General features: G+C 43.7%; 2 protein-coding genes across 9 annotated transcripts in view; one reads left to right on the forward strand and one right to left on the reverse strand.

The window, feature by feature from the left end:
• plppr2a (phospholipid phosphatase related 2a) overlaps window positions 1–18,193 on the reverse strand; it is a 140,696-nt gene that overhangs the window by 106,002 nt on the left and 16,501 nt on the right. For 4 of the 6 annotated variants that reach the window (XR_006845751.1, XM_046416553.1, XM_046416557.1 and 1 more), the window contains exon 3: window positions 7,314–7,398. The exons of the other annotated variants lie outside the window; for them this stretch is intronic. The gene's annotated coding sequence lies outside the window, so the exon portion shown is untranslated. The remainder of the gene's footprint in view (window positions 1–7,313; window positions 7,399–18,193) is intronic. 6 annotated transcript variants of the gene reach the window in all.
• LOC124073966 (PAX-interacting protein 1-like) lies at window positions 1,127–13,155 on the forward strand. Of its 3 annotated transcripts, none has more exons than XM_046416551.1 (2): window positions 1,127–1,297; window positions 8,680–13,155. In XM_046416551.1, the coding sequence occupies exon 2, from the start codon at window positions 9,207–9,209 to the stop codon at window positions 11,082–11,084; it is 1,878 nt and encodes a 625-aa protein (XP_046272507.1). In that variant the 5' UTR covers window positions 1,127–1,297; window positions 8,680–9,206; the 3' UTR covers window positions 11,085–13,155. The 3 variants fall into 3 exon arrangements, with proteins under 3 accessions (XP_046272507.1, XP_046272504.1, XP_046272505.1); XM_046416548.1 differs by lacking the exon at window positions 1,127–1,297 and adding an exon at window positions 2,604–2,886; XM_046416549.1 differs by lacking the exon at window positions 1,127–1,297 and adding an exon at window positions 3,304–3,764.

Raw genomic sequence — 18,193 nt, forward strand, 5'->3', positions numbered from 1 at the left:
ATGTGGAAAAAACCCTTAACACAGAACAATCCAATTACACAGAATAATCGGAGCAATTAAAGACAAACCGTGGAACATTCTTACCTCTTTGAAAGGATAATTGTGAAAAACCAAGGGCACAAGTTTGTCTTTTTTTTTTTTTTTTTTTTTAAACATACTCTCACACTTAAACACACCCCTTTCACTCACTAGCAAAAGATAACACAGCCTTGGAGATGAAAGAAGATAATGGATGAACACATCCGCAACAGACATCAGGCTTCAAGGCATGCATTCAGGCCTTTTTGTGTTCCCAGTTAAAATCACCCTGAGGATAATTCACTGTAACACTGAGCAGACCTTCCCCATGCCTGGGTCTGGAGCAGGATGGAAGGAGATGGCTATCGGACGAGCTGGAGTTGCTTCAATGGAAATCCAAACTGCACAGTTGCTACCATTGTTTACAATGCAAATTGTGAAGCGCACACGCCTTCCTGCAAGTAAATGGGAGCTGCGTCTCAAAAAACTGGAACAATCGTTAAACACATGGGCCTCGTCCAAATGCACTCTCTGATACGGCCCCCTGCACGACAGTGTGGCGGACACCCACTCAGCTATTTGAACTTATTCAGAAGCCTGTTCATCAGTTACCTGAAGGATGGTGTGAAATCAGAGGAGTGACATTAACAAAATAGCTCAACTCCACCGCTCTTCATTTGAGTCTCTTCTGTGCGTCATGCCTGCCAGCATGACAAACATTCCTGCTTGTGATCAAGATGAATCAATACACAATGTACTTCAGTTACACAATATGGTCACATTCTATCCAGGGGAGCTCGTTCAACTAGCTCATTCAACATTGTGTGGCAGAAGTAGATTCAGCTCATTGCAGCAATACAATGACAGACATTGCGAGTGCCAGGCAGCTTCTGTCACTATTAAACCAAACTTTTACACTTGTATTCATGTGCTTACAACACTGAGAATAAGGTCTTAGTTTTCTCCACAGCACCAGTGTCACAATAGTTGAAAACATAATAAGTCTTTTCCTGGGGGGTGGTAACACAGAAACATCAAGTTGGTCCGGGGCCATGGGGCAGGAAGTGATAAGGCAGATAAAAACCTCCTCCTCACCCACACACATACACATAGAGGAGCAGTTACAGGTTGTGGCATACGTCAGTATTTCTAACCCACGATCTGGAAGATTTTTAAACAAGTTGATTTAAATTGATAAAGAAATTCAGTTTTTTAAATTCAATTTTACATTCAGTTTTAAGTGTTATCACCCCAACCAACTACAGGACCAAAGGAAAAAGTAAGCAAAAAAATGTCCTCTTATTTTATTTAATATAATAATCAAGTAGTATTTTACATGTTGTGGCTGACTGAGGTGGAGTTATTTTATTTAGTGTGTATTGTACAATTGGGTGGGTAGGTTACGGTATAACAATAAATTATATTTTATAACCTTACATTTTAAAAGTTAAATAACCATCTGTACGTTTATCTGTACAGTAACTGTAATTAGTCAATAAAGTGGTGGAATATAAAGTATAAGAACTCCCACTGAACTGCAGTGGGGTGTAAGTATAAAAGGGCCAAAAGATGGAAATTCTCCAGGAACCTGAAAGCACCTCCAAACTCTACTTTTCCAGAACAGTATTTGAAAAACTATATTATTTCCACCACTTGACTAGCAGTGACATTTAACCTGTAGTACAAATGGGCCATATGATGCAATAGACCTTTCGGGAAATACATTGCATTTTCTTACAAAGAGCTAGATGATTTGTGTGCTAATGGTGTGGCTACAACTCGCAGGTGGTTATCTTAACTTTGCTTAAAGACTGGAAAAGGCTAGCTCAGTCTGAAGGGAACAAATCCTCCAACAAGCACCTCCAAAGCTCAGTAACTAATGTATTACATCTCATTTATTTCATTTGCACCCCAAACAAATGCACTTAAAATCAGCTTGTCTAACTGTCTCCCCTTTGTTCAATCTTTATGCTAGACTAAGCTAACCAACTGGTACCTATGGCTCCATTTATATCTCACAGACATGAGTGTGGTATCATGTCTGTAAGTGTTGAAGCGTCCCTTCGTCTTACAGCTGGTGTACCAACAGAGGAAAAGAAGAAGAAATAGCGTACAGTTACTCAGAAAGCCACATGGGTCTGTTACTCTGGTAAGAAAGAGTCTGGCAACAAAGAATGAGAATGTGCTTTTACCAAAACACTGCCTGTCGTGGGTAAAACAGGCTCTTTTTATATTTCTTAGCTCCCGGCTTGTTTCTGCGTGTGTTTCCACCATGCTGTTTTTTGTAATGTCTAGTAACCTTATTATGGGTATCAGAGGCCTTCATCTGACTGAATCTGGCTTTGGGCCTAGTCCCTCCCACTCCAGGAGTTTCTCCTCCCCCTGCATCTCCTCTCCTGCAACAGGATTTGAAGGCGAGGAGAGAGGGAGGGGGCAGAGCCGAGAGAGAAACAAAAAACGTGACTAGGCACCCAAAGCGTCCTGTTATGCAACAACTGACCTACTAACATACATTTAGAGACTCTGAGAGAGAAGCAGAGAGAGAGAGAGAGAGAGAGAGAGAGAGCAAAGGACTGACAGAGAGAGAGAGAGACGAAAACAGGGAGAGAGAGAGAGAGAGAGAGAGAGAGAGAAGTAAATAGAGATAGAGCGGGGGGGTAATTGGAATATGACATGAGGAGCACACTGAAAACAAGAGTCACTGTGTTCACACTCTCGCGTGTACCTGCACTAATCGGAGAGCTGGTGTTTTGGAAGTGACGGACCGTACGTGTGTATGCGTGAAGGACGCCGATGCGCAAGGCGGATTATTAGACAGGAACGGGGCTGTTTATACCCTCTGCGGATTCTGTCATTTCAGGCAAAAAGGTGAGTTCTCATTATGAATAACAGCATTATCATCAATCATTACATTGATTATGTAAATGCTGCTGGTGTTGGATGTGATACACGGGTTCCTCTCAATACTCTGTTTTGTCGAGGTATTTTTGCTTTTTTTTTACTCCATGAGTGTTTGTTTTGGTGCCTGTACGCATCTTCTCAATGTCAAGGCGAGGCTATTACCCCCCCTCAGTGACGGCGTGTGTGTGTGAGGGTGGGAGTGGGTGGTCAGAGGTTATGGGATTCCTTCAGAAAAAGGTGCGGGGCGTCCGGAGTGTGGATGTACTGGAGCGGTGCCATTGCTGTAATGAGGCAGGGTCAACACTTCCGCGCTGTTGTGTTATGGTGCTTATACCACAGCTTGTTGTTGTGCTTTTAGCGGCCAGTTTAGTCTGGTTTCGCCTGCTTTCACATAATTATTATTTAAGGTAAGATAAAATAATTCTGTACTGATCTCCCACAGGGGATATTTGGGAAAATTAGGATGCTCTTATGACATAAAGAGAATATCCTAAGCAAGCAGCGTTCAGCTCCAGGTTTATATTTATACTCGGCTTCTTTTGGGTTAGTAGGCTAGTCCATGCAGACAACTGGAAAAAATCCCATGCAGGCTGTAAGGGCACACTTCTCTGTGTCACGTGTAGCAGCTCTTTGTAAAGGTTAACGCGGCTGTGCAGCCCTGCGCGTTAACCCTTTAGTAGGCTAGCAGTCTGAAGGAGCTCAGCACAATCCAGAGCACACAGACAGGAATGATCATCCGTCCTGGATACATGCGGATATTTCAGTTCTACTTCTTTGGCTTTGTTTCACGACCTCACCTCGTACCGAAAGAAAGGGATGAAGAATGGTGAAGTTCACGGGCTCTGGTGAGTGTAGCTGCTGGTCAGGTGAGGAGTGGATCCGGAACATCTGGATTAAATGTGGGTCAAACGTGTCCCCGTATTCCCGAACCTCTTAGATGACAGCTAGAGTAGACATATGCATTTGGTTTTTTTTTTCACAGCAGCTGAAAGTGTGCAGATTGTTTATTAAGACCTACGACTATTTTGTGAGACGGTGACAGAATTTCACAGATGGATCCATGCCGTCGCCTCGGATGACTGAGGATCCGATTAAATATACATGAAGACGATTTGTCAGACAGGGCAACAAAGGAGGCGTGAGGGGTAACACATTTCTAAGAATGTGAATGATAAAGGGTGTTTGGATTTATTTTTTTTTTGTCTTGCACCCAGCCTATTCCAAGCCGCAATTATACAATACATTATGGCCTTTAAATGGACTTGGCTGTGAATATCTGCATAAAAAACTACGTTTGGCTGCAGTCCAGCACTGGCTCAGTAATGGTGAAAAAATGTTGGTATAACTTGTAGGCACATTGGTGGCAAACACGGGGCATTTTATGTGATATTTAGCAGAAAGAGGAAAAGAAAGAAAGAGAAAATTGATATTTGGTTCATTTTCCACTCTGGCTTTGCGGTTTATATACTGCACGTGGGCATGGTCACCTCCCTCCATCTAGCCTGTAGAAGCTTCTCTGTGCCTTAAGGCATCATGCAGTAACAGTTTATATTCACATAACAACAGCGTGAACAAGCTTTTTTTTCGTGGTAAAAAGAAGATGTGAAAGTGTCCCGTGTGTCTCTCCAGTGGAGAATAGCACGACTGTGAGCATTCTAGGTTGTGTATGTTCTGCATTTTTCGCACAATAAGATGTAGGAAACATTGGATAGGTTATGCAGGTTGCATAATAAATGAATTAAATAATTAAAATGGAGTAAAGAACGGCGCAGATTATGCAATCGGTGGAAACCCATAGTCTGTGGCTGTGCAGCACTGCGCTTTGCTGAGAAGGGGCCGCTGCCAATTGGTTGGCGCACACACTGGGTCTCTATGCCAGCTACGAATGTAGGTCACATTAGTCCTGTGGGGGGGGGGGGGGGCACAAAGGCGCACCACCGCCGCTGACTAGAAAGGCAGAATCAAAACCACACCAAAATAAATCCTCGCCCCGCCATAACAAAGAAACGAGGCAGGCATGCGGAAATAAAAAACTGTCACACTGCTAAAAAAAACCTACACGACCTACATAAATATTATTTACCTTTGACTTATAGGCCCACACGTTGTTTTCTCAAACCTATTGCATCGCTGATCTTAAGTGCTGAAATTGTGTTTTTTTTTTTGATTTGACCAAACCCTGATCTGTGCTGAGCTTTAAACCCGGGAAAGGAGTTTATGCTTAGGAGCATGGAGCAGTCTCCATTCTGTCCTACTTTGTGGCCTCTTGACTTTCTCGGGGTTTCCTGGCACATGTAAGATGATAAAAGATGAGGGCCGTGCTTTGTTATTGTGCTGTGGTTAGGAGCCAGCACAGAGGCGAATTACAGCATTTAGTAGGCCACGGGAGCACATGTGACTGGTGCAACACATGGACTGAGTCACTCAGCTTTTTTTTCCCCCTTTTCCAAAGAGGGGTTAGATGGCTCTGTGTTCGTGGAACAAGGATCTAGCTTGGATAGGACCCTGCCTTGTTGGCGTGCTGCCAGATTTTTTTTAGCTGCCCCTCCCCTCTCTGTCTCTCTCTCTCTCTCTCTCTCTCTTTCTCTCTCTCTCTCTATCTATCTTTCTGTCTCTCTCCTGATTTTTCTCGGTAAAATAGTTAGCCCTCAGACTTGGAATTCAAACATACCCCACCCATCACCCCCAACTCTGCACCACGTGCCACACATCGCATTCTTCCCAGGGGGATTGGGTGGGGTGGGGTGGGGGCAACAGTTCCATCATTCCCCCTTTTCTCTGAAGCATGAGGCCCACCCTCTCCTTTTTATTTTCGACCTGCTCCCATTTCCTGAAACACTCCACAGAAACACGTGCAGGGGTTTGAACTCAGTCCACTGTTTCCACAGCTCATTGCCACATTTAGACTCTTGCGGCCCTGTGGTTGTGCGAGCGAGTGCAACTTGGATTCTTTTACTGTGCTATCATTCCACAAGTGCCACAGAGACCTGGTGATGACACGTGAAGAATATATGATAAATGGTAAAGAGTCATCTAGGTCAGGGAAACATGTGCAGAAGAGTAGGGCTGTGATACACCATACATTCCCTCAGTTAAGTGGGATGTATTTGTGTATTTCAGCATCCACTGTGAGTTATTTAAACTGACTGTAGGAGAGATATGTAATATACGCACTTGGTGACGTCAGTCACCCTCCTTTTGTTACAGAACGTTGTTTTCTCACCATCTGGTTTTGGCCATATCAAGCCACTGGCTCAGAGGAGGGGAGGGAAAGTCTGATATGATTGGCTGCCCTTTCAGTTTTCCCCCTTTTGTTGCTATGGGTGACACATTCCTTCTATTGATGCAATACCAACATTGTCGCAATTGCCTCTGGTTTCCCCCCTACCCAGCTACAGTATAATCTCATCTCCAGCCCTCTCTTTGTTTTAACTCTCCCTCATTGATTCCTTCCATTTCTTTGTCTCCGCTCCACTTGCTCTCACCTCCATCTATATTTAGAGAATGCTCTAATTCTCTGCGCCTCCTGATTCTTTTTGTCCTCCCATCTCTTTTTGCCTCTTTTCTGATCTCTCCCTTGTCTGTTGCCGCTTCACCTCTCCACATCTCCGCTGACCTATATTCCAGCGAGCCGTACAGTGGAGGAAGCTCGACTTGTGTTTACAGAGTGCGGTCGGTCCCTTGTTTCTGGGTCAGTGGGACATGCTGGGGAAAAAAGCGTCTCCCTTCATTCTTTCTCTCTCGTGGCCAACAGCCACATGTCTGAGGCTCACGAGGATAACCTGAAACCATTCAGCTAAGTAGAGGAGAAAAAAAATCCAGATACTTTCATACAGTGTGAATTTAATGTTGAATATAGTAAATTTGATTTAAATAGTCTTTGGGGAGAAATTATAAAAAAATATCTATGCCATTGCCATTGCATTTAGAGTTGAAAACCTCCAGAATCCAGGCACAAATCCATATTCATACACCTGTGGTTACGTAACCGTGTCAGATCCTGAGGAAGGCCAGAGCATAACCAGTGCAAACACCTTGCCAGATTATGAGATTAAAGGTCCAGACACTGTAATATAGCTTAAACAGTTTAACCTAGGAGTCCAGATGTTGAGTAACACACATAAAACGCAGCTGGTAAAAATGGATGGGATCTACTATGACTCTTTTTATGCATACACTGAAAAAGAACACGCCAATACATAAGCAAGAAAATAACATTCAGTACTTTGCCAATCTGACAATGTAGGTTCATGGTAATCCAAGTGAAGAGAGAGTCATTTGTTTGTCTTGTCATGTGGAAGCACAATAACAAACATGTGTGACCTAATTATTTTTTCAGAAAAAGAAGAAAGAAATAAGCAAATGCGACCTTTCCTGTCTGTAAAATGCATTACCTTTGTTTTCAGTCTTTAATGTTGGCGCTAGAGGAAAAGTCAGATAATCACCAAAGGGACTGGGATCCCATCCAAGGAGCCGTGGCTAAAAACAGAAGACCATATTTCAAAATTAGTTTTCTTTTTAATACATTTCTATCATGCTCTAATAATTACAGCATTACACTAGTTCTGTCTGGAGGCACACCTGTTTAGGTCATTACAGAGAGCTCCCTCCTTTGAGCTCTGAGTCATTCATTTCCATAGTCATGAGTTTCCAACCACCTTTGTGTTTCACCAAAATGTTAACAGACCATGTTATTCCTGTCCCGCCTCCCGCCTCCTTTCTTTCCCGGGGCTCTTGACCTATATTTATCAATGCTCCACCTCCCAGCTACCCCACACTTCCAAATCTCCCACCTCAGTCTCAGCGTCTTTATCCTTGACCTGCACTGGCTGCTGCCTTTGTCTGCCTTATCTGCTCACTCTGCATCATTGATTTGGCATTGAGTTGTTTTGGCGAAGAATGCTGCCACATTCCCGTGCGGATGAACACATAGGAGGTAGTGGTTTTTCAGCAGTGTTTGTGGATGGAGTTTCTCAGTGTGAAAGATGTTGCCTGACCCTCATAGAGAGGTTTTCTTTTCATGAAATGTTCTAAAACCGATCCTGGGAACCCGACCAGTACTGCATCTGACTCACCTTTCACTCTGTCTGGCCCAAGTACTCATCAGGCAAACAATCCTTAATCCTTAAGCAGTCCAGATTCATGCTCTCAGTGTGTGTCCGACTGAGGCAAATTCTGTGGTGTGGACTATACATTTCATGTGTGCACTCGCCTCAGTCGCCATATATGCTATTTTTATTTACCAGTCCTTTATTTTTACCTTCAGTTTCCCTAAAAAATGGGCACTCAGATATTTCTACACATTTAAAGCAGTGTACAGATGCTTTTATAGCCACTGGGTGATATGATGAAACAGGATCATCATTCTTGCATTGAACTCAGTGCCCTCATTACATCACAAAAGTCAACATCAACATGCCAGGCTAAAGGTCAGGGGTCATAGGCTGCAGACAGAGCAGATCAATAGTGGGGCCAAGAGGTCAGACAGTGAGCTCTAGTGACTATTTATTGGTTGCCAGGGGTGACACCGCCAGTTAAAGCCAGACATGCCAAAACAGCAAAGAAAAGCTGTTTGGATGTAGAAATGTGTCTCTGATTACTGTGCATGCTTAAAAGAATAACAGCATTAGAAGAAATGACAAAAAATGCCTTAAAAGAAATATTTATATAAGTCTGATATAAAAATGCACAGTGGCGCACCATCAGTCCATGTGGATTAACGTATCTTGTTTTTTGTGTTTTTTTATTTTATTTCCGCAGCCTTTCATCTTGCAGTCAACCGCAAAGAGAAAAGAGACAGACAGAGGGAGCGAGAGCGAGGCTCCCCAAGAGACTGACACGCTGAGGTAGACGGGCCGACCTACATCCTGCTGTTTGCGTGGAGATCTAGGACACTTCTCCGTCAGCTCAGCTTAGTGTGCCACTCTTATGCTAAACCTTTAACAACCAACAGCAGAAAAGAAAATCTGCCTCACCCATGTAACTTTAAGGACAACTTCAAGACTGATTTATCCACTTAGGGTCTGTGATACTTTGAAGAGTCTGGACACTGAAACAAAAACCCTTCTAGTGGATAAATGAGGGTTGCTAATCCTGAGTTCCAGCTGTTCTTTCTGGCTAATTTGGACACTTGAACTATACTGAACCTCCAATAAACCAACCAAGAACTTTGGGAGAAAACTTTTAAAGGTTGTTTTCACCACCAACACCCCCTTCCCTTGACTTCTGAACTGGTTCTAATCCCAGTCACCCAAGAAACATTTCAAACTGGCTGCCACTTGACAAGAATGGAAAATCTGACTTCAGCTCTCAAAACATTAAACAAAAACTCAGGGAATAACCTAAACTGCCTTGAGACCCTTAATGGTTACGAAGAGTCTCCTGCTATCCAAGGGAGTTCAGCTCGTCTGGGGCGCATGATCAAGCCCAAACCCAATATGACCTGCAGACGAAAGCGTGAGTTTATTTCTGATGAGAAAAAGGATGCCTCCTATTGGGAGAAACGGCGCAAAAATAACGAGGCTGCCAAGCGATCCCGGGAGAAGAGACGTCTCAATGATATGGTTTTGGAAAACCGTGTCATTGCACTGAATGATGAGAATGTAAGGCTCAAGACAGAGTTGCTCCAGCTGAAGCTGCGCTTTGGCCTCATAAGCACAGCCTCCTACATTGAAAAGAGCCAGCAGATTGGTGGAGGCAACAATACGGGAAGTGGTGGCTCATCCTCCTCATCTTCTACTCAGTACTACTCCAGTGGTTACTCTAGCGGTTCTCAGGTTATGATGAACTCTGATTCCTCAGAAACAGAGCAGTCAGGACGCAGTGAGGGCCACAGGCAGCTGGTGAAATACTCCCCACGTGGCTCTCTCTCAGACATGTCTGACGGATCCTCCAGGGACAGCCCTGAACCAATCCCTTTTGAGATCAAACAGGAAGCTGACAGGCTGGAGATGGACATTGCCAATGGCACCACCACTCAGATTATGTTCAACATCCACCGTGGTCTGGCCTGTGTACCCACTCACCACCAGATCCAGCAGCATTCTCAGGAGCTGGAGGCCGTATATCACAGCCAACAGCAGCAACACCTTCACCACCACCAACAACAACAACAACAACCCAATCAGGAGTCTGTTCCCGCTATCAACACTGTCAGCCAGCCTGCCCCTAACCCACCTGCTGCTCAGAGGAGCGTCATTTTGTATGGCTCTAGCAGTGCCTCTTATCCTGTGGACACACTGGCAAGGTCCCAGGACATTGACCTGCAGGCAGCCCAGAAGCAGAGCAGCAGCAGCAGCAGCCGACTGTCCCAGTCCATGGCAGAAACTTCTACAGAGACTCTGGCTGAGGTGACAAAACAACTGGAGAGGAAGACATTAGACTCCCCGCCTTATGAGTTCTCAGAGGGTCGTAATGAGGTTGGAGAAAGACAGGTGTACAGAGTTTGCCAACTTTCTCAACAGCACCTGCAACAGGATCAGCACCAGCACCAGCAAGTGGGCGATGCATCTGCAGAGCTCATCCACAAACAAGTGGAGGAGGTCAACCAATCCCACCTGTACCACCATCTCCAGCAACCTCATCATTCATACCTGAGTGCCCAAGATGAGGAGCCACCTGTGCTTACGTACGAGGGTGGGCCCAGGAGCGAGCAGTGCTACCAAGGCCAATCAAACTCCTCTAGCAAGGACACCTCGTCCAGTGATGGAGATCCCCGCAGTTCCGACAAAGAGGCCTCCACGGATGATGACGAGTCCCCCTCTTCATCCTGCTCAGATATGGGCAGCTACCAAAACCAACATCTTACCAGCATCCACCAGCCTGCCTCACCTCCTCCATCCTCCCAGGCCTGCTCTCAGGCCCAGGGCCGGGATCCCCAAGGGGAGGTGAAGGGTACTGCACTGCCTCACAAACTCAGACTCAAACACAGAGCCATGAGCTCCGGGAGCAGCGGCAACTGCTCTGGCCAGGAGTCCCCAACAACCCCTCCCTCTGCCACGCCACCTCCCCTGCCCCAGCACCCCTACTTGTCCTTCATGCCACAAGCGAACATTAAGCAAGAGAGACCGGGTGGAGTCTGTAAACAGGCAGCCTCAGGGGAGGGGTCCAAAAAGGAGAGTGGAAAAAAGGAGACAGGTGGACGACGAAACAAGAGGCGAGATTAGGTGACTTTTGAAAGTTGTCACAACATAAACAAAGACATTTCTCCTCTAAGAACTACCCTGCCATCATGCCTTTGCCCTATAATCAAATCCCCTTATCAAGCCCCTGGGACAGGAAGCTGGGCTTTTCTACTCCCCTACTCCCAGTGTCACCAAAAAGGCTGGACATCTTGTAGGGCTGTATCATATTTGTATATATTGTACAAACTCGTCATTTCTTACATCCTTTACATATTTACAGAAGCACTTTTGTTTATGTAATGAGAGGAGGAATGGAACTGCCGGCTTTTCTACTTTACATCCAACAATATATACAGCACAGCGCATCAGCAGACACCAACATATTGATCACATACAACAAGAATGTAGGAAAATGAAAAGTTTTGAGCTTTATCAGTACTATGGATTTGGTACATATCTGACTGTAGACGAACATAGCTACAAATGTATGGCTATCTGCCTTAATTAAAATGCAAGCGTACACTGGGGACATTCCCTCGACCAAAGAAGCACTAACACTACAAATATTAAGTTCCATACCTCTTCCCAGACCCTACCTCTACCAACCCATACTCTTCCCAACCATCTCCATTATTTCACAAAAGATCGCCATCACCTTTATTTTTTAAGCACTTGGTTTGTATATTACTGTGATATATGAATATATGTATCTATTATAAATATATATTTTACAAAGAAATTTGAATACAAATTCAACAAAAATGCGACAAACCTGTAATGGTAAAAGAGGGTTTTGAAAGTGACCATACTATTAAAAATTGCAATTACTGTACAGTCACATTGTCCACTGTTGCTACAGGACCCATCCGATTTAAAACGCCTATCTTTTGATTGTTAAGCTTTAGCATTAAACATTTGTTAATGTCCTGTTTACACAGAAATGGCCGTCCAGTTTGGAGCGCCAACAGCACTGAATGGAGAACACGTTGTTTCCTGAGGCCAGTGCCTCATTAAAATGTTTGAATTTCTTAACCTTTAACCAGCCTTTAAATATTCGGTGGAATTCACCAGCTGCAGGCTATAAGCCTTTCTTTTATTTGAGCTTTATCAACCATATCTTGTTGCTGTTACCATTCACTAGCCCAATGTATTTATTTCCCTCTTCTCCACACGCCCATCACTGTAGAAAAGCCCACAGGAACATAGACGAAGAATGTGTACAGACTTTTTGAGATACATACTGCAGCCTTGAGTATGAACTGTAATGTAGGCATGGGATGCTTGGGGACCAAAGCAGGAGGTCACATTCATGTAAACACACTACAGTGCACTGAGTTCTGAACAAGATGCTCTTGCGTAACCCACAAGAGCATTTATTGACATGAAATGAGGATTTGTAGTGTGACCAAGTATGGCCCTTGAGGTTCATATTAGACCCCAGATAAACCACTTATTGTGAAATTAAAGCCAATGCTAAACCAAATTTCTCTAATCCTGCAATTGGTGCCAGCGTTTAAGTTCCCCAACAACAATCTGAGCTTAAATTAATGAAGAAGAGGACATCCCTTGTTTCCCATGTGCTTCCATTATTCATCCCTTCCTCATGGCTGTTCTGCTTCTGAGCAGTGATGAATTGCCTGCACTGGATCTTAGTTTAACAAAAGTCTATGTACCATGTTTGGCTTTTTGGTGCTTGTGTATAAATGTAAAGCTCCCCCCACCCTTGAACAACACTGTAATGTTTATTTCATTGGTTTAATATCTTCTTTTTTTCGTCAAGGTGTTGTTCTGTTTTCCTCTATACTGTGTTTTTGCTCCTACTGACTGTGATGACATGTATTTGCCTCATTCCTCCTCCCCCCTCCCCCTTATTTCAGTGTGTATTAATCAGTAATGTTTGTGGTTTTGCTGATGGTTTTATGAAAAAGACAAGAGGGCAAAAAAAGAAACAGGCACAGATAACGTGGTGTTTAGAGTTGGGTGGTGGTTGGTCTGGTTGGTCATTACCATCGCTTCTTTTGACATGAATATGTATGTAAAGACACTAATGTTCATTGTGGAAAATGGGAGCATTTCAAGTTCGAAAAATAAAATAAAAAGAATGTTGACCATATATCATGAAAACGTTTATTTCTTCCGGTCTTTCACCAGTGTTTGTGTTGTTTAGCACAAAGATGCACACTTACACACAAACAATAGTTACTGAATAATTAAGTGATTTCTACACCCCACAAAGCAAAACTAACATTGAACTGGGAAGTCATTTTGATCTAAGACTGGTTTTAAGCGGCAGTAAACAGTGAACTCACCATGGCAGTTGGACTCAGCGGGGAGCAAATGCAAACTGTCATCCTGGCTCGATATCTTATCTACTGTGATGATGTTTTTAGAGATCCTGTTCTATAACCATCAGTTAGGTAAAACATTACTCACTGGCTGACATAACAAAATGAATCACCATGAGAGACCAAACAGAATAAAATATGGAAATATAAAATTACAACCATGCTTGGTTTTAATCTTTTATAATTCTTGAGAACAGTGAAAGTTTTTCATACCCTATGTCATGCAATATATAAAGACATGCCACCGTTTCACTTTTTTTGCTCCAGACTTTGTCCTTTTCTCAAAAACTTAAGGTTTAGACAAAAGTTAAGCTTGACAGGCACACCCTGTTTCCATGATGCAGAGATAGCCTTGCATAAAGCTTGCCATTCCCTATGGACGACACACTCTTTTTGGAATCAGAGGATGATCTGCAGTGAGAGGAGATTCACAGTGACACACTTTGCCCTGTGGGCCCAGAAAACTCTCTGGCAAGCAGGTCTGATGTAACACTGACCTACTTCTACTAATAGATGAGCTTAATGGAAAAATATACCATCAAATGTTGCACTCATGTTAGACATAGGTACACATACTCCTCTGATCATAGTCTCTGCACTCATGTTTGAACCCCTCTTGAGGTCTCATCACTTTTTACACACCACACATGACCTTGACTGCACATTAAAAGGACAGTGTGAATAACAACATTAAAGTGAATAAAATTCACTCTCACTTCTAAAATGCATCTCTGCTCTAACACGATCAGTGAAACGCTGGCCTACAAATCCCAACACTCTCCAGAAATCCAGAATATTTATAGCAGAGGAGCAACATGGACTGGACCATGTTTTTAACTAAACAGCCTATATCCGAACCGAGAGTCAGCTCTGTGCGATGTGGAGAACAAAGCTTGGGCAGAGACAGTCTGAGCCTCTGACTGCTGCTGCCAGCTCAACTGTCCCGCCAACCTCCTGGCCAAGCCCCACTGCATTCTTTGTATTGACACAGAAAAGGCTGCTGTGTTATCAAAGTAAAGTCCAGAGTCACAGTCTGTATGGCACCATATTTTTGGAGTATACAGCCTGCATATGAATGGTTAATAATTAGCTACTACCTTAATAATAACTAACATCTAGATTCTTAGTTAGCGCTCACTTTCATATTTTAAATACAAAGTTACAATGTATGTGCAATTTCAATGTAATAAAACTGTAGTGCTTTTATTACACTCCCTGTGCCTAAAAATGAGCTGATTATCCAATATGCACATGCAGTGTAACTGAAAATAAATTTTCTTTTTGTCTGCTGCCCTCTGAAAACCAAAACGGGGTCATGTTCATAACAACATAAAGGGCAATGGGAGGAGCGGTTAAGGGAGAAGGGGGAGGATTCAGGAGGGGAGGTGGAAGTTAACCCAGTGCACTAACTTGATCTAAGCCTGCAAACAAAGCACCTCTTTGAGGCTGTTGCATCAATGCCCTTCACAATGCTCTAAGTCTCACACACACACACACAAGCAAACACATGCATGCACACACACACACACACACCAATGCACATTCCCTCACACATGTGCAAAAAGAAAACAGCACACACCCTATATAATTAAGGCTTTGGGGGAATCTGTAAACATGGAATTCCTTACAATGTCCACCCTACATAGCACCCATGGGACTGTACCAAGGTGACACTCCCTGCAGCATTTTGCTGCGTGTCCCATTTTCCTGATTTGACTTGAACGGCTGCTGCAGTGGTGCTTGCATAAACAGGTCAGGAGGAAAAGTAGGTCAGTGTGCACGAGAAGGGAGGAGAGAGGAAAAGGAGAGGTAAAGAGAGTGAGAGGGAGTGCAGTGGTGAATGGATCGATCAAGGTTATTATCCGTGTCACTTCTGTGTGTCTCTGGCAGCAGAGATGCTCTTGGCAAACAGAACAGAAATGGGACTCTCATATTACCTGGTTCCGCTTCATATCCCGGGGAAAGTTTAGGTTAGTGGAGCAGCAAAGGAGTGGGAGGGGGTCGGGGTGGGGTGGGCTGGTGAGAGAACAGAATAAAAGGGAACAGGGGGGATCCCAGTGTTACAAAGACTGCAGAGATCTGGTTTGTTTCCAAGATGGCATGCTAGAAGCTTCTGACACATTTCTTGGGCAGGCTTCAGGATGCCTGCAAAGCCAGGTCAGATTCAGGTAACATGTTCAGAATTCCCCCGCATGCATACTGGGAAGCAGAGCTGTAGTCACATTTGCTTTGTATGTCACGTCTATCATTAGTGACGCAGGTGTGCAGTGGCCTGCACTGCATATATGGAGCCGAATCTTTCCATCACCGACCCTTTCCTGACCTGTACATATACTATACTATATACTATTATTCTGTAGCTTCTGAGCAAACCCATCTGCTCATGCAAATTGGCAGTACAGAGTACATATGCGCTCCATGGGAAGTGATGATGTGCACAGTTACATCACACTGATGATGACATGACCTACTTATCTGTCAACGACAAATAAGTAACAACCCTAAAGGCACAATTCCCAACAGTTCACTAACCGACACTAGAAGTTCATAAACCCAGCAAAACATAACGTTCTCTTGGTTGTATTCTTGGAAAAGTATTCCAGTATTGGAAGCCAGTCAAAAGGAAAAGATCAAAACCTTTTCTCCTTACATAACAAGCATATAGCTTGAGGCTCAGTACACATCTCATCCCTTGTTAAGGAAAGGCTATAGGCAGAAGGAGTGTTGTCTGATCAAAGACAGCAACAATAAAGAGGAAAAAAATGAGGGGTGAGAAGTTAGAGGTGGATAAATACAGTATGATGAGGCAAAGGAGGAGAGAAAGCCCAAAATTTAGTGAAGAAGAAGAAAAAGGGGAAATCTTTGTAGTATTTTTAAGTGCGCAGTTTCAGTTGGAGTTGAAGTGACAGCATTTTTAGTGTCAGCAAAGAGCTGTAGTAGGAGATGAGGTGGTTAACGTGCAGTTGTTCCTGTACAGTCAAACTGCTCTCAAGCGGCTGCTGGACTGAACAGAGCTGGGACAGGGAGTGGCCTTGCCCCGATTTAGCTTTGGGCCCATTGTAGCCTTATAGTCTTCAACATACTCTGTAGGTTATGCCCACATACACACACACACACACACACACATGCACACAAATAGACCTTGTTGACTTCCAAGTGCAAGTTTACTTGAAAAGTGATGTAAGAGGTACTGGCATGTCACAGGCTTTGTTTTTTGTGCATTTATTCCTGACACACAAGTGGCTTATTTTCTCTGCATAAACAAACGCAAGCTAAAACCTCAAGAGTCCCATCAATGTGTGTGCATGTGTGTGTGCGTATATAACACCATGTGATAAGAAATAGGAGTGGCCTGAGAAAAGAAGAGAATAAAACTTGATTCATCTAACAAGTAACTTAATCCTCAAGCTCTGATTCACTTACTGCTGCATTCATATGACCCATATTTTAAGAGCACCTCCAGTCCTAATAGCTGGTGTCAAAAAAAACCCTACAAATGCAGCCTGAAATATCTCTCACCACCCATACCTGCAGTGCAGTGGGATCCCCACTATCAGTCCTCCCCTTTAGCAAAGCAGAATGTAAATGCAGCTGTGGACCTGCTGCTGACTGGCACACAGCAGCCGTCCAGGCAGGAGGCTGTATCTGCCAGCTTATATTAGAGTGCAGCAGAAAACAGTCCATAGGGAGAGATGGAGAAAGAAAAGACAGGTGTATGAGCATGAAAGACAAGACAAATAACGAATGATGGTGAGAGCCCAGAGAGTGTAGAGAGGGGGCGGGAAAATATAGCAGGGAGTTAAAACAAAGAGCCGACTGTGTCATTTGCCCCATGGGCTTCCTTCCTGCTCGGCCACAAGGCCACCGACTAACTGCAGCCAGTGGGGGAAAAAGAAACAACAGAAAAATCTGCTCAGCATACCACCTCATAGCAGCCCCACCCAAACACACATACACCCAGCATCCCCACCTCCACACCAGACAGTGGGTTAAACTCAAAGTGATGTAAGAGGTGGGGGGGAGGGTTGCCACAAATCCCCACAAATTCAGTTGTTTGTGCATTCATCACAGCCCCACCCACACACACTCACTGCAACACCAGGTGCCACCGCCCAGCACGTCACTTTCTCAGGTGGAGATGTTTGGACTACAGTGGATAGATCAGGGATGGACTGATACATACTCTCGGAAGATTATCAAGAGTTAACAGTATCTCAGGTGTTTTGAAAGGGGTCTGTTGTGCAATGCTTATGCTTAACAAATGTAAAACATTTCTAATCCAAATACATGTCTAAACCAGCTATCACAAACTGCCATTTGAAAGGCCAAGACAATAAATCAAAGAATGAAAACACTGTGTCACCAAGATTACACAACTGTAATAACAGTGAGCACTCATGCTGCCTAATATCAAATGGTCTGACATCTCAGGAAAATAAAGATAAAAATAACTTGTTTTCCATTAAGTATTTCACTTGAATAATTGATTGTGTACATGTAAGGCTCCTCTCTAATTCTAGATGAACGTGAGAGGATGTTTTGAGCTTTTACTATGTTTACAACATGGTTTAATGGCTTGCCATAAGGAACAAAGAACGATTAAGTAACCAAGAGGAATGTGTTTACATAGTGTGACGATAAGCCTTCATACAACTATTGCAAAAGTCAGAAAAACAAATCGTTGATGTGGTGAACATTAAGCCTGGGTTGAGAGTGCTGCTGTTAGAGGGGATCGGAGATATAAAAGAGTCAGTGTCGGAAATGAAAATGGGCTAATCTGATATAAATATTGACTTGATGGCCATC

Source organism: Scatophagus argus, chromosome 16, assembly GCF_020382885.2.
Source record: "Scatophagus argus isolate fScaArg1 chromosome 16, fScaArg1.pri, whole genome shotgun sequence".
Lineage (NCBI taxonomy): Eukaryota > Metazoa > Chordata > Actinopteri > Scatophagidae > Scatophagus > Scatophagus argus.

Bases quoted from the DNA above. Each gene is read 5' to 3' on its own strand.
- LOC124073966 (XM_046416551.1), top strand. From the start codon at position 9,207: ATGGAAAATCTGACTTCAGCTCTCAAAACATTAAACAAAAACTCAGGG.